This window comes from Mus caroli, unplaced genomic scaffold (genome assembly GCF_978045245.1).
Source record: "Mus caroli unplaced genomic scaffold, Mus_caroli_1 scaffold_1, whole genome shotgun sequence".
NCBI lineage: Eukaryota > Metazoa > Chordata > Mammalia > Rodentia > Muridae > Mus > Mus caroli.
In genome coordinates, this window is record NW_028227256.1 from 181,112,358 (window position 1) to 181,138,317 (window position 25,960).

Genomic DNA, 25,960 nt, shown 5'->3' on the forward strand with positions numbered 1-25,960 from the left:
CGGGGAGGATGGCGCCCTAGAGCCTGGCCTTGCTGGGGTAGGGGCGGGAGGGGGCCGGGGCGGGGACCGGCCATGTCGGAGGTGACCCGGAGTCTGCTGCAGCGCTGGGGCGCCAGTCTTAGGAGAGGCGCCGACTTCGACTCTTGGGGCCAGCTGGTGGAGGCGATAGACGAGTATCAGATGTGAGTGACTAAACGCGGGAGCTGGCCAGGCGGGTCGCCTCCCCTTGTTTCTGCCCGCGTCTCGCATCCCCGTGTCCCGCAGCGCAGGCTTCTTGGGGTGGGGCCCCCGCAAGCACCAGGGCTGAGATTCCACGGGCCCGGCTCTGGCTGCTTAGGGACCCACTGGCCCGCCCTCTGGGGAAGCTCTCGCATCTTTCTCCTTCTGCACAGGGCCGGGCCCATTCAACAGGTAGCTGGGGCCCTAAGTGGCTCTCTCCTTATTTCCATCAAGCTTCTCACGGGTCCTGGGCACTGAAGGCAGTCTCCTTTCCTTCCCGGCGCCTCTCCCAGGTTGCCACCCCTCCAGGAAAAATCTGTCTTTGAAAATCCCTAGGGAATACTTCTGTGCTCTCCGCCCACGTTCCGGGGATGAGTGGCCTTGTTCTGCGTGTGTGTCTTCCACTCTCCACGTGTAGGAGAGGAAGGATGTGCTAGCGCGGGAGTAGAGAGGTTGCCCCCGAGAAGGGCCAGGGATCCCTCTCCTGCCAAGAGAAGGGTCCCTACTCGATACACTCTTGCTCCTTCTCCACCCCTCTTTCTGATGAGCGGTGTTTTCACAATTCCAACTCGATTTCGTTTTCGATTTCTGGGACTGTTATTTGCTAGGCTGTGAGTCCCACCCACCCTCTCGCTTGGCTGCTTTGGGTGGAGTCCGTGCAGGATATGAATAGAGGGGAGCAAAATGTGAATTAATAGACCAGGCACAGAAGCCGCCACTCCCTCTTTGGGTCCCTCCCCCTTTTCCTGTGTACAATGTATAGATAGCCTCAGGGTACATGTGAGGACTGGTTTCCTTCATCCACCCAAGTCTTTCTGTTGCCTCCCATTAAAGCTTTAGGGATGGTTTTACAATTAAAAAAAAAATCAAAACTATGTATAATCAGATTGCTTAGTATCTTGGACTTCCTACTAAAAGTAACAGGCCATTAAAATGCTATTGTTTGCAAACCGTTACCATAAATTTTCGGTTTTAAAGTAAGTTATTGTTGGAGGTTTCTCAAACTGAAACCATTCTCATCTCCCTTTCTGGAAATAATATAGGATTGGTACAAAACTCCTATCCTTACAATAGCTACTTGTCTAGTCTGTAAGATAATTTGGATATATAGCTATTCTCTGCCCATCTTAACTATAGAGTGGTCTATAGATTAAAAAACCCAGTGCTCTAGGTGTTTTGCTATGTCTGTTTTGGATTCTCATGTGATTTTATTTGTTTTTGTAGCTGCCCACTAGGGGTAGAATTCTTTTTTTTTTTTTTTTTAGAAAATTAGAAAACTGGGGTCACAACATGATACCTTTGAAATCTGGGAGGCTGGGTGAGGGTTGTTCTGGGTTTTGTTTTGTTTTTATAATTCCAGTGCCTTTTTGCTGGTATATGAGTTAATAATAAAGTGTTTTGTTTGATAAGACAATGATAGAGAAATTCTATAAATAAACTGGACAAGTGTCAAGATTCCCTCCATTGTTGAAGAATATACCCTTCTATACCTTGATCAGTTAGCCGATGGGTATCTATCTGTAAGTATCACCCTCTATAGTAAATGAAAGTGTCATATGCTGAAATATAAGGCCACCTCTCTCACTTGTGATGCAGTGGGATCTAGCAGCTGTTGGTACAGGGCAGCAGACCTCCCAATGGAGAGTGAAGAATACCATGTCTAATTGAAATTACAAAGGAAAATTAAATATGCAGGCTGCTCAGTGGGAATGAGAGTAACAGGCACATGCAAATCCTTTGTTGAGTCTCCACACTGACCACTGTACTAGAGAGCTGCAGAATGCCCTTTCTGTAATTGTCAAACTACACTGTCAGATTTCAGTAGAAATGTGGCGATTGGGCTAAACTTTGTAGCATTCAGGCTTCACATAAATGAAGCCAAAAATTTACATCTTTCTAATTTACCAGAAATAGGAACACGTTGCCTTTTCTCATTTTTTTTTTTTAACACACTCTTTGGGAGGAAAGACAGAAGCCAAGAAGGCCAGTTGAAGATCATGATAATGCTAACAAGTAGTCACTGGTCAGATATCAAGAATGAAGGGAGGGGCTGGATAGATGGCTCAGTGGTTAAGAGCACTGACTGCTCTTCCGAAGGTTCTGAGTTCAAATCCCAGCAACCACGTGGTGGCTCACAACTATCCTTAATGACATCTGACTCCCTCTCCTGGTGTGTCTGAAGACAGCTACAGTGTACTTACATATAAAATAAATAATAAATCTTTAAAAAAAAATGAAGGGAGAAGCCTATGATAATTAAGCCTTTTGATTGGGTGGCCGTGCTGTCTTCATAGTCATACAACATATGGAGGCTGGTTTATGGGTGACATGCTGGAGGGATTGTTTATATACTCTCAATTTAAGAATATTATATTTTGTTTTTAAGCTTATGTGTATGAGTGGTTTGTCTGGATATATTTTTGTATATCACATGTGTACCTGATGCTTATATGTGGCGGTCATGTCTATCCCAGGGATTGACTGAGGTAATCAGACTTGGCAGCTTTATCTATTGGGTCATCTCACCTCTCTGTTCACAGTAATTTTTTTATTTGCAGAATATCCGCCTGGAACTGGTGGAGAGAAAACCTAGTTCTTCACTATAGATGGTTGAGGCACACTAATTTCTGCCTATAGAGATGATAAGGTTCTTGTCAGTCACTTATGGGCTTAAAGTGTACTTAAGACACTTCCTGAGAGCAGTCCTGTTTTCCCTGTTGGCACCTTTGTAGGATACCATAGACTGCTTTGCATTTATATGAATTATATGCACTTGTGTGTGTAGTGGATACCCTCTGTCACTCCACTTTCCTTCTGAGGGAAAAATCTCTCCCAGAATATTCTCTGCCAGGCTGGAAGTTAGCACACTTCAGCAGTGCCACTGTCTCTGCCTCCTCAGAACTGGGTTTACAGGTGTGCTAGGGATACTTGGCCAGTTACGTGGCTGCTGGGGTCCAAACCCTGATTGTCAGGATTGGCGGCAAGTGCTCTTAACTGTGGAACCATCTCTCCAGTTCCTCGAGAATAATATTGGACTAATTTCTTATCATTAGTACTAACCAGCTCTTTGCTTTGTTCATACAATTACCCAGAGGGTGTAGGTTTTCTTTCAGTGCACAGAATCAGGTCTCACTTTTTTTAAGGATTGCATTCACATGAAATTTGGCTGCACTCACACACACACATTTATGTGTGTCTGTGTGTATTTTTACCTAAGCTTTTAAATAATTTTTGTTGTTTGTTTGTTTGTTTTAAATTTTAGCACTTGGGAGGAAAGGCAGGCAAGTTAGAGGTTAGCATTTTCTACACAGCCAGTTCCAAGCCAGCCAGGGAAGGCTACATAGTGAGACCCTGTCTCAAAACACAAAACACTACCATCAACAACTAAAACTATTGAGACATGACTTACACACCACAAAACTGACACATTTTACATGCATAATGTAATGATTTTTTAAGTTAGATTTACCAACTTGTGGGGATGTCACTAGGCTGCATTTAGAACATTTCTATGACCTCCAAAAGGTTCTCTGTGCTCCTCTGCATTTATACTGCATCCTTGAGTCCCCAACACATTCTCACCTATGATCTGTCTTCATGAGGTTGTCTTTCTTGGACAGTCCATGTAACAATTACCTAACTCAGTTTTGTAATGGATTATTTAGCAAAATCTTTAAGATTAACATGTCTCATGATTTGTTAGCAAACAAAATGTTATGTTATATAATTGCACCATGTTTTGTGAGCCCATTCACTACTTAGTGGACATTCACATTTTTATTATTATCAGCAATGCTGCCCTAGACATTTCCATGCAATTCTTTTTCAAAATTATATTTTATCTTTAATTATGGGGGATGTGCACAAGTGTGTACAGGGACCTGACGTTTGGAGAGCAGAAATGTGGGTCTCCTGGAGTTGGAGGTACAGGTAGCTCTGAGCTGCCTGGCGTGGGGGTTAGGAACTGAGCTTGGATCCTCCCCAAGAGCAGTGTGTACTCTTAACCCCTGAGCCATCTCTCCAGCCCATGTGATTCCTCATGTGACCATGCATCTTTATCCCTTTCATGAAGACAGATACCAATGCGTAGGGTTGCTGGACCTATGCTAAATATGTGACTTTAAAAAGAAACCGCCCAAGTTATTGTCCACAGTAGGTATATCATTTCATATTTCTGCCAGCAATGGGAAGTTTCATTTTTCCACATACCTAGCATTTGTTACAATCTAGTTACAGCCCTTCTAGAGGGTGTGTAGCATATCTTGCTGTGGTTTTAATTTACACAAATGACTAATACCGTTGAATATCTTTTCATGTATATTTTTTCTCTAAAAGTCTTTGTGTACCATCTAGATCTCTTGCTTGTTTTTAAACATTGAACTATCTTGCACATATAAAGTTCTGAAGGTTCCCTGAACAAGAAAAATGGCCATATTAATTTTCCCATATATCTTGTCTCACTAATATTAAGTTCATAAGAACTTATGACTATCACTTTAGGGGAAAGCTTTGGGAGGAAATAAATATGTAGAAGCAGCTACTAATTGTTTCCTTGTCTCAATGGGTATGTTATTCTGGATTTATCATGTGAATGGAATCATAGTCTCCTTTTTTTTTTTTTTTTTTGGTTTTTCGAGACAGGGTTTCTCTGTGTAGCCCTGGCTGTCCTGGAACTCGCTTTGTAGACCAGGCTGGCCTCAAACTCAGAAATCTGCCTGCCTCTGCCTCCCGAGTGCTGGGATTAAAGGCATGCGCCACCACCGACCGGCGGAATCATAGTCTTTTAATGTGGCCTCTTTCATTTAGCATATTTTTTAAGTTCACATTATAGCACACTATTTTAATTTCAGTCTTTTTTTTCTTTTTTAAAAAATGTTTTTTGTGTGTAGATGTTTTGTCCATATGTATATATGTGCACCACATGTGTGCCTGCTGTCCACAGAGGTCAAGAAGAGGGCTGCTTATCCCTTAGGACTGGAGTTAACAATCATTGTGAGTTGCCAAGTAGGTGCTAGGAATTGAACCTGGCTCCTCAGCAAGAGTAACCTGTGCTCTTAAGTGCAGAGCTCTTTCTTCAGCCTTAGTGACAAGTCCTTCATTGAATGGGTGTCCCGAATTTTGTTTTTACAGTCATTAGTCATTGAGCATTTTAGTTGCTTCTACTTTTCAGTTGTGAATAATGCATGTGTGTGTAAAAAATATCCCATGTGGACATATATTTTGAGCTCTTTGGGATGTATACCTAGTAGTTTAAAATTGCTAGGTCATGTAGTGAGTCTGTAGTTAATTATTTGGCAAACCACCAACTTTTTCATATGATTGGTACCATTTTCTGGTTTTTTATCAGCTGTGAATGAGAGTCCTGATATTTTCCCACACTCACCAATACCTGTTGTTTTCTCCTTTTGTTTTATTTTTTAAATCATATAGATTCATCTCTGGTTGGGAAAGGTTACCTGTCATTTGGTATGCTTTTTCTTATGACCAGTGATATGGATCTCTTCATATTCTTATGTTTACATCTATCAAGAAAACTCCTTATTCGAACCATTTTCTCTAAACTGAACTCTCTCTCTCTCTGTGTGTGTGTGTGTGTGTGTGTGTGTGTGTGTTTAAATGTCAGTCCTTTTTGTTATACTCTTTAACAAATAGGGTAGAGTAGCATTGATCCAACCTTGAAAACACTCAGAGGGCCTACCTGCTATTGCAGGCATGTGTATACTATGTGTGTGTAGGTCAGAGGACAACTTGGGAAAGTTGGCTCATGTGGTCCTTGGGGATGCAGTTTGGGTCATGATACCTCATGGAAGTCCTCTCCCCAGCCCATAGCTGCTGTTTTACAGTAAGATAATAATTGGGTAATCAGTGACTTCTGTTTTTGAATGTTGGGATTTTTTCCCCAAAATAAATACCTTTACAAGTAAATTTTGATAAAGTAATTTGTACTTTGTCATGGATGTAATTTGGGTCTGGACTAGTCAGCAAGTTGATAGTAGATTGGTAAAACATCTCTAGTCAGTACAGCTATTGGTGCTCAGTGGTACAGTCCATACTGAATCTGGATAACTGCCTTCTGTCTAGTTGCAGGAGAAACTTGGTGCTAAGGAAAGCTGGACTAGATGTTCTGTGAGACCCTCCCCAGCCTTAGCACTTTGCTTTACTGTCTTAGCTCCAGCTCTGCCCAGGGAAATACAGTGAAAATGTACTGTAGTGTATTTACAGTTTGTGTCTAAGGGCGAGAGACTGACAGGATTACAACAAAGCATGTGCTTCCCTGCATTTAAAAGATTGAGCTGTATCATCTTGCTGCTGCTGAGATTGCTTGCTTTCAATTCTAAACAATGTTTTCTTCTTACAGATTAGCAAGACACTTACAGAAGGAGGCCCAAGCTCAACACAATAATTCTGAATTTACAGAAGAACAAAAGGTACGGTAATAAAGCAATCTCTAGGTGCCTGTGATTCCCACTGATAAGGAAAGAGCTATAATGTTACTGTGTGCATGCTCTCAGGGATGACCTTTGCTATTGGATAATCAGTTGGTGTGCTCCTCCCTGGGCAAGACTGCCCTGTTCTCAGTATTCCTTAGTTACCTTAGTTCTTTGTGTGAGGTTGCGGCCTCATGGGCTTTTCCTGGTCCATTTTGGCATGTCCATTGTTGGTGGGGTTTTGTTGTTTTTGAGACAAAATCTCTCAATATAGAACCCTGCTATCTTGGAACTCACTATGTAGACCATAATGGTCTTGAACTCACAGCATTTCATCTGCCTCTGCCTCATGAGTGCTGGGATTAACGGCCTATGCCTGGAGAATCTCCATGCCTGGAGAACTTAGGGTTCTCACTTGAGTCTGCCCATGGCTAGTTTACTGAGCAGTCCTTTGAGTTCTCAGTAGTTTTGTTAGTGTGACAGCCGGTTGTAACAGCCAATGGGAAGCTGCCAGGTCCTCCCTTCCAGTGAATCCCCTGCTTGGTGTAGTAGGGTTTTTCAGGTAAGATTCTACCTAGAGCATCCTGACTCATGATACTTAGAAAGCTTTTCCCTGTTTTGAGTCAAATTTAAGTGGTAATGTTAATTCAGTACTATATGCTTGTTGTATATTTTTAGGGTCCTCCTTTCTATCTCTGTCCTTTTCTCTACCCGCATCTCTTCATTTTCTCTCTCTCTTCCCTTGCCCCCAGTTAGACAGAAGATGCAGAAGATGACTAGTTACTTAGATATTAAAAAAAATTAAGTCTAGATTAGGTGAGACTATATTCTTTGTATATGTTTAATTTTTCCTTATATAAATTGAATACATTATAGCACAATTACTTTATTTTTTTATGTTTTCTCGTAGTGATCTTTTGAGCTATCAATTTCCCTAGGCAATGACAAAGTAAAATAGCATTTACCTAGATTTTCTATACTGTACTAAGTATGAACAGTTAGCTTTTGAGCGAGTGCTAATAATTTTAGTCTGAAGTTAGACTTAGCTTATTTTCAGTAGGCCCAGCTGTCCTAGAACTCACTCTGTAGACAAGGCTGGCCTTGAACTCAGAGATCCACCTGCCTCTGCCTCCTGAGCACTGGGATTAAAGGTGTGCGCTACCACTGCCTGGCTGCTTCATTCTTTTCTTTTTTTAAATTATTAATTATTAAGGTCTGTGTGAGAGAGAACAGTCTTCAGGAGTCGGCACTTTCCTTCCCCCCACCCCCCCACCCCCCACCGCTTAGGTTGGCAGGCTTGCACACCTAACATGGTTCTCCCTTCTGTTCCCTGGGCCATCTGGCTCCTCAGTGCTTAATCTTAGCGTATTTGGACTCTGGCATGTCTAGACTTGAGGTACTTAGTCAGGGTTCTGCACTATATTAGTAGAGCACATCATTTTGACCTCAAGAGCAACTGAGGTTGGGTGACATTTCTTAAAACAGTTGTGAACAATGCCTATTGTGATATAGTGCAGTGCATTTCTGCATAAAAAGCTCTTGGTTCTACACGAAGAAAAGTTTACATTTTATCTTATTAGTTAAAAAAATTCCTGATTTTATTTTATATTAAAGTGTTTTTTTAAATTTTTTCTCCCTACAGAAAACCATAGGCAAAATTGCGACATGTTTGGAATTGCGAAGTGCAGCATTACAGGTAAATAGGTGTTTCATTGTTTTTTTGTTTTGTTTTGTTTTAAATTTCTAATATGATTGTTCTGTGGAAACATTAGGCATTCATGCCAAAAGCTGTGTCATCTCAGAAGAGTTTAACAATTATTGGAGTTTATCAGTAGCATGCATACTTACATGAGTTAATTCATATTTTGTAAACTATAGAAGTCAAAGATAGAAATTTAATTTTTTTCTATTACATTTAGCCTGAAAGTTCCAAGTAATGCAAAACAAACAAAACCCAGTTTGGAACTTTTCATTTTCTAATTTGAAAGCAAGAAATCGTTTTTGAGTAATTTTAATGATTTGTTTTTTGCCACTTAAGAGACATAAGGTACAGTGAAATCTTTGTAGTAAAAAGATGTAATGTGCATATTTTAAATTTAGTCCACACAGTCCCAAGAAGAGTTTAAACTGGAGGACCTGAAGAAGCTAGAACCAAGTAAGTTTGATCTTCTGGTACTCTGTGGTCTCTCTTAGGGAAACAATTCATTGTAGATATTAGCACTATTTAGCATAGATGGTGTTTTTCTCTTACTAGCTAATTATATAGAATCTTTTGAGTCCTTTTTAAAGTTCTTGCAATATTTGTAGTAGTTACAATTTGATGTAAATATATATTCGCCTTTGTTCTGTCTTGGTGTCTTTTATAAAACACTAGTTTCTTAGGAAAGTGTTTCCAGCAGAGCCTAAGGATGGGTATAAGCTGTGGGTAGTGATGTTGTCCATCCTACATGGCATGGAACTGTAGCCTGCTGCAGGCCTTGCTAGAAAATACTCCTTTGCTGAGTATTTTCTGAGACAACAAGTTTTCTTCCTTTACAACTTTCTGAAGGAAGTAATTTCTTCAAATATTTTGGTGGTTAAGATGCTGCTCAAAAGGCTAGCACTTTTTTTCACTTTTTCTTTTTGCCTGGTTCAGATGACTATTTGCTTTCTTGAAATGTCTGCAATATGGGCAGAGGTGAATATGACAGTGAGACGGTATTGCATGGCTCTACGTGTGTTTGGAAACAGGGAAGAACAGTTTTCAGAGCCTTCTGTTAAGTAGGGAATCATAAAATCAGCATTGAGAACATGACAAAGTCTTGCTGTGGTCACATTCTCTCACTGTATAGTTGAGGAATGAGATGACGTGAGTAGCCCTGTCTCTCTGCAGCCCTTAGTCGCTGGGCAGCGCCTGAATCCAGGGAGCAGAGTTACTATTAGTGCAATCCTATTGGTGTCTCCACACCCTGGGTGTTTCATAAGCTGCCAGTTCCCAGCGTACAGCAAGTCTGAGAAAGGCAGACAGATGTAAGTTACTAAAGAAGTGAAATGTGCTTGTCAGGGAAGGACCAGGGCACAAAGGATTGCAGAGTCTGTACCAAGACGAGTCAGGTTTCTATTGTTTTGTTTGAGTTGGTGGAGAGAAGCAGTAGAGAACACAGGACACAGATCTGCTGTGATTCTGGTGGCTTTTCCACAATTGTTACTGATCAGATTTCATCTCCTCAGAGCAAGATCCTTCTGCATGTGGCAAGAATTATGGTGAACTGTGTCATTTCAATAGTCTTGGTTACTTTATGTAATACAGACTATAACCTTTTTGTTACAAGACCTGTAATTTTATATTCCTAAATAGTTTTTACCTGTACTCAGTATATATAGGGATGCCAATCAAATAATGTAAAAGGTTTTAATTTTTTCTGACCACATTTTTTCATGCCTTGAGCTTTTATGATTTCTTTAAAAAGCATTAACAAATACTTTATGTAAGTTTTTTTATTAGTAGCTTTGTTGAGATGATATTTATATATCATAGAAGTATGATTTCTACTTATATTGTCTTGACTTTGCAGCCATCACCACAGTCAGTTTTAGGATACTTTCATAGTATCCTTCAACAGAAGCCCTGTACCCACTAGCATCATTCATTTCCCTACCAATCCTGACCTTCTCCAGTTTCCAGTTCTAGGCAACCATTGATTTAATTTATCTATAGACTTGTCTATTCTGAACATTTTATACAAATGGAACCATACTTGGTCTTCTATGACTGGCTATATATAAGATATTGGAGAAAAACACATTGGTGGCTTTAATAAGAAGATTGTCATGCTGAGGCTAGTGTTCTTCTTGGTAGAGCACATACCCAGCATGTGAGAAGCATCCCCCAGAGCCACACAGAAGCAAACAGACAAATGCAGCAAGGTCACAGCTGTCGTCGGGATGAGGGTGGCTTGGTCAGAGAAACTTGTAGGATTCTGCTTCTTACAATTACTATTTTCAGTTAGGATTTTTGGGTTTTGTTTGCTTCAAACACAGTTTAAGAATCTTGCAGAGGGCTGGGGATGTGGCTTACAGGAATGAGGCCTTGGTTGGTCCTTTAGGGTTGCAGATGAGGCAAAGGGGAGGGGTAGGATAGATGGGGAACCTTATGCTAGGTGGGATCTATGAAGACTGGATACTGTTTCCCAGTACCTCTCTGTAATCATCTTCTGTTAGTCCTCCCGGTGCCTCAAAGAACTTGGATTGGTTGCTTTTCTTTCTTGCTTGCTCCCTCCCCCCTCTCTTGTGTTTGTTTGTTTGTTTGTTTTTTAAGAGTCATCAGCTGTATGACTTGACATTTGGAGAAGTTCTCTGCGCTGCCTCTTGTTGATGACAGCTCTGACACTTGTCTATACCCTTGTGCTTGCTGATATAAGGAGTGGGTCTTGGATATGTTAATCCTAAATGCCATAGATTTCTATCTAGTTCAAACACCTAAGACGATATTGATTCATGCCTTAGTGGAATATTAGACTAAAAGTGACTTGCTGTTCCTCTTGCTTGCTTTTTTTTAAGGCTTTTGTTTTTATTTTAAAGATTTATATTAGATTTATTTTGCTTTGTTTTGGTGAGATGACAAGACCTTGCTGTGTAGCTCAATCTTGTCTGAAACTCAATTCTCTCCTGTCTTATCCTCCAAAGTACAGGAAATATAGTAATTTACCACTAGCTCTGCCTTCATTTTAATATATTTTAATATATTTTGAATTAATATAATGCTTTTCATTTGAACTTCTTGACCTTAAAAAAGTTGTTTTATGTCTATCTATCTTATCCTTTTTTTTTTAAAAGATTTATTTATTTATTATACATAAGCACACTGTAGCTGTCTTCAGACACTCCAGAAGAGGGCGCCAGATCTCGTTACGGATGGTTGTGAGCCACCATGTGGTTGCTGGGATTTGAACTCTGGACCTTCGGAAGAGCAGTCGGGTGCTCTTACCCACTGAGAAAGAGTAGAAGGCTCTATCTATCTATCTATCTATCTATCTATCTATCTATCTATCTGAAAGAGTAGAAGGCTCACTAACGGTCTGAGTAGATATCAGAGGATAACTTCAGGACAGCGTGTAGGACCTCGGACCTAGCAGCAGGCTCCTTACACACTGAGCCACCTGCTGGACCAGTCTTCATGCTTCTGGATGATTGACTTGTTGTTTTTCTGGAAGGAGCATAGCTATGTCTCCTTTACCTCAGTAGGACAAACTGTAATTTTTAGTTTATCAAAGTTGGGCACCTAGGAATTATTTCTATCAGAAATATTCTCTGCAACTCAGTGTTTAACGACACTTTAGGTGAAATATTCTTAGTCAAGCTGTCCCTTGGTTATGATCCTTCTGTGGAAAATAATAACATCAGCTCTCAGTGTGTTAGACTGAGGTGGCACATTTTGCTAATGTCTTCTTTCCTTAGAGTTTGAGTCTCTTGAGCTCCTGTCTGTGAGTGTACTAATTGTAGTAACTTTCACTTTACTCTTCAGCACGTACTGCTTACTCCAGCCTGTTTCCCCTACGTCCTCCCCAATAGCCGTCTTTTAGAGCACCACAGAAATCCCACCTTCTTGAAAGCTTTCTGTGTTCTCCTTAGCCTCAACTAACGACCTCTCCTCCTCTACGCTTTGTGCTGTTCTTATACCCACTGTCAGAATCTGCCCTGTATTTCCCTAGTTCCTATTTATCCCATTCTTCTGAGTCCTAACAAACAGCCTTTGGGTTCCCCATGAACAGTCTATGCAGTGCTTTGTTTATAGGATAAACTTGGTTTGTGCTGTATTCAATAGATTTGTGTGTCTTACGAGGGAATCTTCTTACATAGCTTAAAAAGACATTGAGAATGAAAGTAGTTTTCCATCTTTACCTACCGTGAAGTGATACATTGCTAGAAGAACATGTGTTGAATTTCCACATGTGTCATTTTTTAGAGCGGGAACTACAAGGTGATGGCAGGTCCACTTCGACAGTCAGAAGGGCTGGGCGCTCTGGATTTCAGTGGGAGAGGGCACCACTGCTTGTGAGTGCTTGAAGCTGAAGGCTCGTGTGAGTGGTCCTAGCTAAGGAGCTGGAAAACACTTAGTGAGCTCTGGGGAGAGCAGAATGGCTCACAGACTGCAAGACACTTGCCACCAAGCCTGATCACCTGAGTTCCATCCCCAGGACCCACATAGTGCAAAGAAAACACCTATTTCCAAAAGTTGTCCTCTGACTTCCACAGTGCACACACTCAAAGTACATAAAATATACCAAGAGACACATGCGTGAAGCCTGGCTTATGGAAGCAGGCCATTGGGAGCATTCCTGGTGTTGGTTGTTTATAGAAGCACATGTGCCTTCGGGGACCACAGCAGGGCCTCAGATCCAATAGAACTGAAGTTAAAGGTGGTTGTGAACTACCTTGAGTAGGTGCTTGGAACTGAATTGTGGTTAAAGAATAGTACATGCTCTTAAACTCTGAGCCAGCTCTCCAGTTCTAAGTTAATACTGTCCAAAGCACTGATACCTAAAAAAAGTTTACAAAATGCAAAATATTTGCAGTTGTGGTAACACATGCCTCTGTGTAATTATTCTACTCTGAAGGCAGAGGCAGAGGATTAGGAATTCAAGTCTAGCCTCAACAATGTAGGGAGTTTAAGGCCAGCCTGACCTACATAAAACCCTCTGTCCTAAGGGAAAATATTCTTTATAACTAATATAGTGTTCAACTTGTTTTATATGTTTAAGGGTTGGCTTTTTCTCATTATTATAAGACATGATTTCTGTGTCATATCTAAAAGAATGACAAATGCTGTCATCTTCTCCCATCTTTAGTGTTTACCATGATACCGAGTGAGTAATTGCTGGTTACTGAGGTAATGGTTTGTTGTAATCATAAAGTTCAGAAGGGATATTGTTATGATTAGAAAAGGCAGAACTTCTCTGTGAGAGAGGAAACGTAGGATTCTAGTTAGCGAGAGTGGAAAACTGTGGTGAGGACTGATTCCAGCAGAGCAGCGCAGGCTTCTACCTAACTCTTCATCTAACCGTCTGGGAAGGAAGTGGCATTCCCTTGCCAGGATTGGGAAGGCACATTACTTTAGCTTAGTTATGCAAGTGTTCATCATTGGAATTGCAGGGCTGGGATTTTATTTAAACCTACTTTGGTCTTCTGATAACTTTGTCTTGCTTGTAAACTTTGTGTTATTTGAAGAAGCCAGACTCAAGCTAGATGTGGTCAGATATGTCTGTTCAAGAGGCTAAGGTGGGAAGATTGTCATGAGGTCAAGGACACTGTCACATAGTGAATTCTAGGTTGAGATACTTAGTGAAACTGTCTCAAAAAAAAAAAAAAAAGCTCCTCACTCCTACCCCAAAGCTCTGCTTCCTTCTCTGAGCCACTGTTGCTCTTTCTTCTTCTGGAATACTGGAAAGCTCTGACCCCAGAGTGGCCGGAGACAATGCTCTATCCTGGTTCATAGCTCCAGTGACTTCTTACAACATAGTTTTGAAGCACTGACCCTGTGGACTTTGGCTGCTCCGCCATCTCTCTTCCTAGTCACACAGCTTCCTGTGTGTCCGTCCTATCAATAACCACATTCATACATGAGCCTCTTCACTTGGCATCTGTTATCTGTTTTTCTTGAGTTTGCTCTAAGGTCCAAATGGGAGTTTTGACGAGTGTATGTCTCAGTCTAAAACCTATCCACAACCAGCATTCATGTTTGAAGACTTCCCTTGAGGATAAGCTCTACTGAGTCTAGATCTGTAATATGTTAAAATATGTAACGTAACTTTATCATAAGAGAAGCATCAAAAGAATAGCTTTTCTGCCACAAACCTTTGTAGTTTTATGACATTGAGAGGCCAGTTTTATTCAAGACAGAATAAAATATGGTGTGATGCTCTTCTGCTGTCTAGCGTGCTCATATTTATATGATATCTGGCCTATTTGTGGACGTGTTTGTTGTCTGTTTTTCTTGAGTTTGGTTTAAGATTCATTTAGGGGTTCTTGATCACTGTATCCTAGGAGAGTAAACCATTGTGGGCAGTGAGTACACAGCTGCTAAGGAAGGAATACGGTAGAACAGTATGGGTAGGAGCTAAAGCGAGAGCGGGCAAGTCAGTGAGAACTGTGCCTCAGCACACATGGAAGAAGTTGGCCAACAACCGACAGTCATTGGAATATGCTGGGCCATTGCCACTGGTGCCCTCTGGAAGTTTAAAGGCTGAGTGCTGAGCACTAAGACACAAGGGCCTTTTGTGTTGCCTATTTCAGACTGTGGGTTCACCTACGTGTAATTTGTAGCTTGTTATGTGGACCTATAGGGCGGGAAGTAAAACCCTGAGTTATCTATTTAGCTCACTTCTGCAGCATCACAAAGCATCTCCCTCTATCTTATGTGCCCAAAGGGAGCTGTGGGAGGCGAGCAACCACAGCCAGGACACAAGACCATGTTGTCTAGAGACTTCTCTTGAAGATAAATACTACTTTGTCTATATCTGTAATGTATGGAGATATACAGTAAGTTTTACCATAAAAGGAATATGATAAATAGAACCATGCTAACACAAACCATATCAGTTTGGTGATAAGTTTTCGAGGAGAAAACTTAAGACAGCATAGGATATGTTCCTGTGTCTCTGATTGTCATCTTTAATGTCAGTCCTTTAATTAAAGCAGTAGCGGAGAAGGTGCCCCGTGTCTCACGCAGGATCTTGTACATAGTAGACAAAGGGTTGGAGCTAAGTCCCCTCAGACTCTCTGCAGACGAGTGCACAGGGGCTCTGGAAAGAGAGTCTGGGGGTTTAAAAATACACTTAAATGTGCTGGGCAAAATTGATAAAAAAGATTAGCTCTGAGCTACAATGTTTGATTTTCATAGAAAAATTCATGTTTCTTTGTCTTTTTATTATAGTCCTGAAGAATATTCTCACATATAATAAAGAATTCCCATTTGATGTTCAGCCTATTCCATTAAGGTATTCATATATATATTCTTCCCTTACTGTCTTCTTTATACCTGCTTTTCAGGTACGTCTGTTGTTGCTTTATACACTTTGGGATCATTGATAGTGATTGATATCAACATTGGTAACGCTATGTCAACCTCGTAAAATACTATCCTGTGGAATACAGTTTTGCGGCTTTGTTGGTGTACTAAGTGTTATAGCTCATTGTTTAAGGTTTTTTGTTTTTTTTCTTCTCTCTTTTCCACGTAGACGTATTTTAGCACCTGGTGAAGAAGAGAATTTGGAATTTGAAGAAGATGAAGAAGGTGGTGCTGGAGCAGGACCTCCTGATTCTTTCTCTGCTAGAGTTCCTGGTGAGCATCTTTACGTGGCACATGCACTGCTTTATCCTGCAGGACATGTGGAACTTAACCTTGGTATTTTCTAGTGGAGAGGAAGGAAAACTTCTCCAGTGCCTTTGACAACCATAGGCAGAGTTTCATGGCTAGGTCACCGTTAGTGGTTGTTTTAGGTACATAGTGTGAAAGGATCATTGCCTTAGTGGTCTTCAGAACATGTGCTGAGATTCACCGGCATTCACAGCTCACATAAACAGTGAGGGGTTAAGGGATGAACAGAGGCAGATGGAAGTCCTCATCAAACCCAAGATGCCAAATGCCAGCCACAGGTCAGCCTTGCAAGTAGGCTTTGCGTTGGGCCCACAGTATCAGCCTGTGTCTGTGGTACTTAATCAGTCTTTAACCAAATTGTAGCTGGGGTACCTTTACCTAAGAGGAATAAAGGATACACACTGAGCCTTTTGTATTTGTGGACAAGCTTGGGTGAAGATCTTCCTTACCTATGAATAGAAGTAACTTCAGGGAGATTACACACAGTGGCTGTTCCAACTGGTGATCTTTTTCAGGTACAAGACATTGATTCTAGTCTGCCTTGCTTCTGAAGAATGATGTTTCTTTCTTTTTTAAATGTTATTATTACATTTACTCGTTTTTAAAATTTCATGTGTTTTGCTTGCAAGTATGTATGTGCACTACATGCATGCCTGGTGTCTGCAGTGGACTAGCCGTTATTACTGTTGAGTTCAACACAATTTTATAGAGACTTTTTAAAAGCACCAGCTATGAAAGAAGTTATTAAGAAATTTGGCTATCTTAGCATGAAATTCTCATAGAAGACACTGTTAGAGACCAGGCTCATCTAAGCAGCCTGTCTGTGGTCTGTGGTCTGTGACAATAGCAGTGTTTGATGGCTTCTGGGAGAGTCATTAGAGGCCTGATGGGGACAGAAGGACCATAGGTGCCCTAGCTCATCGGTCATCCCTTTCATGCTCTGGTGCCCCAACAGAGATGTGAAACTCAGCAAGCTGCATTTAAAATTTAGGCATTTTAAATGTGTGTGTTGTGTTTCAGCACAGGAATTTTTTTTTAAAGGAAAAAACCCTCTTAAACTGTTTTTTTTTTTCTAACATATTAGAGATCTCTTACAACTTAATAAAGAAAGGACATTTTAGCACCCCCTTCAGAAAGGAGAAAATCCAAATGCATGATTTAGTACAGAAAGGTGTGCTGCCCTGTTGACCTTCAGAGACCAGAGGAGCTGCAGCCAGATCAGTGCCTCTCCACACCTAAATTAAATCAAGTAAAGCACTACAGAAAACCAAAAGCCTGAGGACTACAACAGCACTCACTTGCCAGTGCAGCCATGAGCTGCTTTTTACTAAGGCGCTGAGTTTCAAACTCAGGTGGCTGAGAAAGCACTCTTAGACACCAAGCCATGTTCCCAACCCACTCAAGTTTAGTTGGTGAATGGAAACATTTCCAACGTTCAAATTGCTCTTCCAGAATAGAATGAGGAAGAGAGCAGCAAATTCGGCTTTAATAACTTACCTAGTAATTGAATCTAGGAATACTAAACTATAAACTATAACTAAAAGATTTCCTGGTCTTTGCTCTCAACCGCCTCCCCCCCCCCCCCCCCCCCCCGCCATCTCCCCCACTCTGGTTTTGTTGTTTCTTGAGACAGGGTTTCTCAATGTAGCTCTGGCTATCCTACAACTCCATTTGTAGACAAGACTGGCCTCAAACTTAAGAGATTTGTCTGTCTCTGCCTCCAGAGTACTGGGATTAAAGGTGTGAGCCACTCCTGTTTTGTTTTGTTTTGTTTTGTTTTGTTTTGTTTTTGGTCTGCATGTATGTGCACCATGTTCATGCAGTGCCCTCAAGGTCCAGAAGAGGGCAACAGATATCTTTAGACTGGAGTTAGAGAGGTTGTGAGCTGCCATGTGGGTACTGGGACTTGAGCCCTGGTCCTCTGAAAGAGCATCCAGTTATCTTAGTTGCTGAGCCATCTTTTCAGCCTCACAAACTTGTCAGGCTTCAGAATAACAAGATTTTCCTGTCTTTTTTTTTTTTCTTAGAAGTTGATAGTGAAGTGTAGTATGTGTCTTTCCGAGTGCACTGGATATGTGGTTTGTGTGGATGGCCTTAGTGATTTTGTGATAGCTTAGAATTAGGCTTCCTTAGTAACATGAACATTGAATGAGCTTGCCGTAATAATTCTGCTTTTATGGTGTTTGTGGAGTATGGAGTTCAGATTTATCTTGCATATAATTAAGTATTTATTCCCAGAGAATAACACCAAGCCAGGTATGGTGGCACATGCGCAGAGTGTCCATAAGGAACCTAAGAACATCCTAAAAGCCAAAAAGGAATAATACAGTGTTTGAGATTGCTAGAAAGCAAACTGGTAATGCCTGCCTGGCTGCTAAGTTACGAGGGAGCTGTGTCTCTCTTCTGCTTGCTGAAAGTGTTTCTGATGGCCTAATTGTCACTGTGGTTCCTCTGTTGCCAGGTACTTTATTGCCACGGTTGCCATCGGAACCAGGGATGACGTTACTCACCATCAGGATTGAGAAAATTGGTTTGAAAGATGCGGGGCAGTGCATCGATCCCTACATCACAGTCAGCGTGAAAGGTCAGAGCCCCACGTGTGGGTGTCCTTCTGACAGACACCATGCTGCTTTCCACTTGGAACAGGTTGTAGACCCCTGGCTCCTCTGTCTGTAGAGCTCACTTTAATTCACTTTATGATAGGAAGTCCCCAGAACTGATCTTTAGTCCTTCAGTGAATGCTTCTGATAATTTAATAAATATATTTTTAAATGTATAGATTAGACTCACTTTTGCTTTTGAGCTTGTCCTTGTTTCTTGTTATACTTAATATTCCAGACCCATCTAGGGAGCTAGCTAGCCATGCACAGTCCTCTTAGCAGCAGAGACAGTTTCCAGAATACAGAATTAAGAAAATACCCTCCTTTTCCACAGGTATGTAGGTTGAATAGCCCTTTGATTCCTATAGCAGGCTTCCATAAGGTGAATACTGAAGTGGAGGGTCAACATGGAGATCAGTCCCTGAGAGCCATTGCAGGACAGCAAAGGATATTTTCAGAGTTAGAAAGTGTGATTAAACTGGCTACTCCCCCTGCGTTGTTAAAAAACTTTAGAGAATGCATAAAGAGACCTTGTTTGAAAAAAAATTACTAAGAATATTATTATTGATTCATAAGAGTCACGTCATCATTGTCAAGAAGTGACTGCACAGTTAATACAAGTGGTTAACTTGATGTTGCAGGTTAAAACTAACCAGACAACCAGATGTGAGCTGAGATTAAATGGAGGCAGCTTGCATCACTTGTAGAAATAAGCCCAGATCCATAGGTTCATTAGCAACAATGAAAAGAAATTTAGCCACAGAGAAAATTTGAATAAGCAGAGACCATGGTTGTGATAACGAATGGTAATCGTTTCAAGTAAGTGGTTCTCAATCTTTCTAACCTGGGACCATTTAGTGCACACCTCGTGGTGTGGCGACTCCCAACTGTAACATTATATTTGTTGCTACTCATAACTGTAATTTTGCTACTGTATGAATCATATTGTAAATATCTGGTATGCGGGATATCTGATAAGTGATCCTCAAAGAAGTCACAGTCCACAGGTTGAGAACTGCTGCTTTAAGAATAACCAGCTATCAAGTGTGAAAAGTAATGTACTCTGCACATTGTTTGAGAGACCATTTATAGAATGATATCACTCATTCAGGAAGATATTTTTGAATTAACTATGAAATACTGAATGATATGTAGTGAATATTAAGTTACCTTTGCATGTGTGTTGAGCTGAAAACATGATTTTGTGTAATTACCTTTAAGAACTGAAATAATCAGATGGACCTATCAAATTAATATCTTTGTTGAATAATAAATATATAAACACTTATTTGTTAAGCCTAATGCAGAATTTGATTAAGTGGGGATTCTGGGTCCAGGAAATTAAAGCCATATCCAGTAACTGAGTATACCATCTGTTTGTAGTAAAGCAGGTTATGTTTTAGGAAACATAACTAGAATGTAGGTACAAGGTATAAATTTCTTCACTCATGAAAGAGAGGTTTTTGTGTGTTTGGTTATTTTGTTTTTGCTTATTTGGCTTTGTTTCCTTTTGTTTTGGTTTTGGCAGCTCCCATGCCCATCTGACTTAAATACAACTGAGGAATTCTGACTTCATTTTAGATTTAAGGCCTTTCCAGCCATGCCCTTGATCATTGTTGGGAAATAGCAGCTGAGGACTGGCCGCATTGTAGCAGAGTATATAAAGTCCAGATTTTTGTTGCACATATGTGTCCTCAGGAAACAGAAAGTTCTTTCCCTTCTTAAAGATCAAATTTGATCTCCTGCAGACTTATTTTTCCAACCCTGTGGTCTCCATCCTCTCAGTTCAGCTCACTCCACACACCCATGGACCACAGCAGCTCCAGGCCCCTGCACATATAGGCAGATCTCTAAGTTCCAGGCCAGTCTTGTCCACAGATGGAGTTCTAGGACAGTCAGGGCTGTCTCAAAAACAAAGAGGAGGTGGGGGTTGGGAGCAGAGACCAGGGAAACTAATTTATAGTTTAGCATTCATAGATTCAGTTATTAGGTAGGGCCCCAGAATCCCTCCCCTATTCCACCTCTGCAGGATATGTGGCCTTTGGTGATCGGTGGAAACTTGTTTCTCTCTAGATTTGAATGGCATAGATTTAACTCCTGTACAAGATACTCCTGTGGCTTCAAGGAAAGAAGATACTTACGTTCACTTTAATGTGGACATTGAGCTCCAGAAACATGTTGAAAAGTTAACCAAAGGTTTGTGACCATAATCTTCTCTTCCTATGGGCAGCACTCGCTTGAGTGTGTACACAGTGGTCCTATCATAGTCCACATCTGGCAGAAGTCAGTGTCACCTGCACAGTTGAAGAAATCCAAGTAGTCATGTTTTTTAAATGTTGAAAATGGGTGGTGTGTTATCTGGTTGTATAATGGCACTAGAATATAAGTTATTTACTATTAAAATGTCAGGCCTGGGAGATGGCTCAGTGGGAGGACCTGTGCTAAACCCACTGCACCCATGTAACAGCCAGGCATGACAGCCTGCCAGTGCTGGGAGATGACACATGAGTGCATTTTTGAGGTTTGCTGACCAGGCAGTCTAGCCCCAGGCTCAGAGAGAAACCCTGTCTCAAAAAGCAATTTGGAAAACTGATCGAGGAAGATATTGATGTTAACCTCTTGCTTCTGCACGTGCCCACACACATAACCCTTTCCTTCCACTTGCACTGGATAGAAAAATGCAGAACATGTAGTTCATCGGAGGGAAGATGAAAAAGAGCCACCTTTTAGCCCAGATCCTTACAGTAAATATTAGCAGTTGCCATTTGCCCACTGTCGTCAGTGTTCTCTGCAGAGAACCTGAGGCTCAACTGCAATTTCTGAGATGCCAAGCTCTGCAGGAAGTGTGTGTGAAGTCAATGCCTTTTAGAAAGCATTCCTGCAGCCTCTGGAGTGTGACGCTTTACTTCTCAAAGCCAGAGCTATAGCAGAAGCAGCCCCCTGCCTCTGATAGAGGAGCATGGTGCAGCCCAGCAAGTGTTTTTTCAAATCCTTCAGGTCATTGATAGACTCCAGAACTTGAAACCCCCTTAGAAGAGTATGTGTCCGAGTGATCTGGGTTAATAAGGAAGAGACTGCAACTCCGAGTGTGCCTTAACCCGCTGGCTTTCCCTGCTGCATTAGATCCATTTCTGCCCTGAAGGGCAGACAGTGGTACTCCTCACGGCTCTCTGTCCTGACGCTGTTGAGTCCTTGAACCATATCAGGGCTTCACTGCTCCTCTTCTCCAGATTTGTACTTAATCTTTAGTCACTATAGTTCATTAACTTTCCTGTTTATAAACCTTTAAGTCATCTCTGCACATTCTAAGTTTTCATTTCTCTTAACAATTGTGTGGAGTGCAGAAGTCTGCATACCAAGACATCTTGTTTTCTTATGATATACAGTAAGAAGGATGGTGACCTGTTTGGACTCAGGGTTTCAAGCCATGCTTTCAAGACATGTGACCTGATAGCTCCAGAGTCTCTTTGATTAGGTGTGTCTGCTGTTGGTGTAGGAGTGGGAAGAGATCTACAACTCTATGGGTCTATAGGGTCCTGTGCTTAGGGAAGTTGGTCCCCAGTAGCCTGACTGTTGTCATACTTTTGTGTGAAGGCAAGTACATGGCCAGTGCCCATTTCTCCCTCCCTGTCTCTCCTTCTAGTGTGTCCTGAGTGACTGAGCTTTTTTGCTTGATTTGTGAGATGCCTGTTTGCACCCAAGTGCCAGGACTGTTGACACATTTTAGAACATTGTTAAACATCAGTTAGAAGGTGTATGGTCACTAAAGTAGATGTCTGTTACAGTTTTTAAAGATAGGATCCAGCACCTATCATGGTCACAGCAGAAATAAGGAGTGAGACATGAACTTGTATTGTTTTCCAGGCCATTTTTAGAAACCAGTTGTTACACTGGTGAGGTAACTTATTTCCCTAATCTTAGCTGTTTTTCCCTTCATGATAAAGAACTTAACTGTCAGTCTTTGTAGCTGTATAACGCTGTAACTTCCTTATACTCGATTCAATCAGCTTGATTATTGTTGCCTTTCTACCCTTCCTTCCATAGCACATCCTGATGTATGTGTCAGCAGTTGCAGGGGGTAAAACACACAGCTTAGTTAGGACTCTAAGGCAGGCGTTAGTAACTGTTAACACTGTGTAACTCATGTTATTTAGATATCAGGGTTTGTTTTAGGAGGAAGCAAAACTGATCGAGCTTGAATGTTTTAAAAGGAGCCGTGGCTGCCAGTCTGCCCAGCACATTACACGTGCACTTCATCTCTGCAGGCTGTGCTCCTTTGCTGGGGTTTTTGTTTTGTTTTGTTTGAATTTTTTTCTACATGTGATTATCTTAGTTTGGGTTTCTATTGCTGCAGAGAAAGACCGTGACAAAAAAATAAAAAGCAAGCTGGGAGGAAAGGATTCATTTGGCTTACACGTCCATCTCGTTGTTCATCACCAAGTCTGAGCAGGAACTCATAGGGCAGGAACCTGGAGGCAGGGCTGAGGCAGAGGCCATGGAGGGTGCTGCTTGCTGATTTGCTCCTCGTGGCCTACTCAGCCTTTTTGCTTATAGCACCAGGCAGGACCACCAGTCCAAGGATGGCTCCACCCACAGTGGACTGGGCCCTCCCCCTCAATAACTAATTTTTAAAAATGCCCTATAGCTGGGTAGTGGTGCACATGCCTTTAATCCCAGCACTTGGGAGGCAGAGGCAGGCAGATTTCTGAGTTCGAGGCCAGCCTGGTCTAGAGAGTGAGTTCCAGGACAGCCAGGGCTACACAGAGAAACCCTGTCTCAGAAAATTCTTATGGAGGCGTTTCCTGTTTTGAGGTTCCCTTCTCCGATGACTTCATCAAGCTAACATAAAACTATCTAGCACAGTGGTGTACATGAGTTTGTATGTGTGGGTTCACATGTATATGCAGGTACACCTCTACTTGTATGCACATATATATGGAGGCCCAAGACTGACAGTGGAAGTATTCTTCAATTATTCTTTCTTATTCATTGAGACACATTTCTCAGTTGAACTCAGAGCTCACTGACACAGCTAGTCTTCTTAACCATTTTGCTCTAGGAGTTCTGTCTCTTCATTCAAAGCTGGAATTGTAGGCAGGCCAACGTGGCCACCTGTCAAATGGGTTCTGGGGAATCTGGACTCCAGTCCTCATACTTGCATGGCAAGTGCTCTAACCACTGAGCAATCTTACCCTACTCGATATTCCTTAGTGATTTAGTCTTGGGTCAGTCTTGCTCAGGAAGGTTTGCTAGACTTTGTAGAATTAGTTGATATGGAGAGATGTTAGGTACAGCAGATTGTGGTGGTGTCCCTAGCAGCCAATAGTCCTACCTCAACAGACTGTATTTAACAGGTTCCTTTGCTTCTGGTGAGTAAAGAAAGCTAATTAACACCGAAGGTGCTGCCTGTGGTTTATATGTCTTTCAATTTCTTAGGTGCGGCCATTTTCTTTGAATTCAAACATTACAAGCCTAAAAAGAGGTTTACCAGCACTAAGTGTTTTGCCTTCATGGAGATGGATGAAATTAAACCTGGGCCAATCGTAATAGAACTGTAAGTTTTGGGCATAGCAAATGAATGGAACTTAGGGGTCAATCAAGCAGAATATTTTAAACAATAATCTTTCTTTTGTGGTTTCAGATACAAGAAACCCACTGACTTTAAAAGAAAGAAATTGCAATTGTTGACCAAGAAACCACTTTATCTTCATCTACATCAAAGTTTGCACAAGGAATGATCCTGATACAAATAACCAAGAACTTGTGTGAATTTTACCACTCAGAACCCATCATAGCTCAGTGTAGCATAATCACCCTTCAACAGGCAGGAAGTGAGCCCTACCCGTGCCAGCTGACCAAGCAAGTCTATTGCACAGCCGGACCCTAGAACAGAAGTTCAGCACATCACTGACCTATCACTCCTATGGATACAGGTTTATTGTAGATTTGGAAACATTTCACTTTTCTATTAATTGTGCAATGAACAGTCTATTTTCTCATTGCCACTACTCCCCTGTTTCCCGGACAGCACTGTTGTAGATGTGCAGAACTTCAGACAATGCAGCAATAAGAATGTGCAAGAGTCTACATCTCTGCTCACTTCTGCTCCAGTATGCTTTTCTGGTTTCAATGCCACGCTGTGAGTTGAAGTGGGTAGAACTGCTCTGAGAGAAACTGGACTAGTTACATTGCCTAGCAAAGTCTCCTTAGAAGAGATCTAGCCTGGTGCCGTGGGTCTCCTGCATAGAAAGTGTGACCTGGCCAGATGAGCGTCCCACACTGAGTGTTCCCCGGATGACCAGATTGATTTCCTGAAGAGAGCACATGTATAGTCAGGTGGATTATCTTTCTTCTCTATTGTACTGCTAATTCTTTCTGGTAGTTCTAGGGTTAACGTTGGAACCATCTCAGAATAACTATGGATTTTAAAATGTGTTTACAGTATCTTTTAAACTGTATCATTTAGGAACAGTTGAGTCAGATGTCAAGATGTTGCGGGATAACTGCTGCTTTCCTGACCACCCGTTGTGAGACCTTAAGACCCCGTACCTCTCCTTAGTATGCAAAAATCTGGAAAGACTGTCTATTTTTTTTTAATATAGGTAGATAGGATTGCCATTTATTTCCTATTTAGATATACAGTCATTCATCCATATGAAAATATGCAGGTCACTAGTTTATTTTGAATGGACTATTTACTTTTGGTGTAACAAGGCATAAATAAAACTTTGAAAGCACATGATGGATGGTTGTTACACAGAACATTAGGATTCATGAGGGGCTTTCTGTGGGTTAGACATGCCATGTATTTTAATATTCACATGTCAATGAACAGTGAATGAGGGGCTGCACTGTCAATACTGGGGCTGTTTTTAATAGTATAACCTCATCACACCATTCAATATATTTGCTTTTTCAAGTAAGTAACCACAACGAAGATGTTTTAAACTTGTCCTTCAAGAGATCTAGTCTTGACTTTCATTCAGCACCTACTAGGCCACTGTTTACTAGGTAGAGCTTAATAAAAACTGTATTTCAGGTTCAACCTGAGAAAAATCCACAACCAAATTAATCTTAATTGGGTAGTTCCAAATGCTAAAATCATCCCATCTATAATAGCTCTAGGGGGAGGAGATTTTTGCCTTAAATTAGCTCACTCTCCCACTCAGGCTTTGAGTTGTAGGTCCTCAGGCTGTAAGCTCCTGGGGCAAGAGTTGTAGCTGTCATGAAAGGGTCTAAGGTACTTGGCAGTACTCTGTACCTGGGGAGTGCTCAGTACATTTTGTTTGATATTGCTGACTAGACATAAAAATTAATTCCTTAAAACCTATTATTATTAAAACATAGCAAAGACTGTA

The 25,960-nt window shown here is 41.3% G+C and overlaps 1 protein-coding gene across 1 annotated transcript; it reads left to right on the forward strand.

The window, feature by feature from the left end:
- The first annotated feature begins 36 nt into the window (after positions 1 to 36).
- Positions 37 to 25,960, forward strand: Aida (axin interactor, dorsalization associated). The gene is made up of 10 exons (XM_021172939.3): positions 37 to 182; positions 6,578 to 6,647; positions 8,290 to 8,343; positions 8,748 to 8,802; positions 15,559 to 15,622; positions 15,863 to 15,966; positions 18,464 to 18,586; positions 20,676 to 20,798; positions 24,039 to 24,156; positions 24,244 to 25,960. Exons 1-10 carry the CDS (start codon positions 73 to 75, stop codon positions 24,338 to 24,340), a joined length of 918 nt encoding a protein of 305 aa, XP_021028598.1. The 5' UTR covers positions 37 to 72; the 3' UTR covers positions 24,341 to 25,960.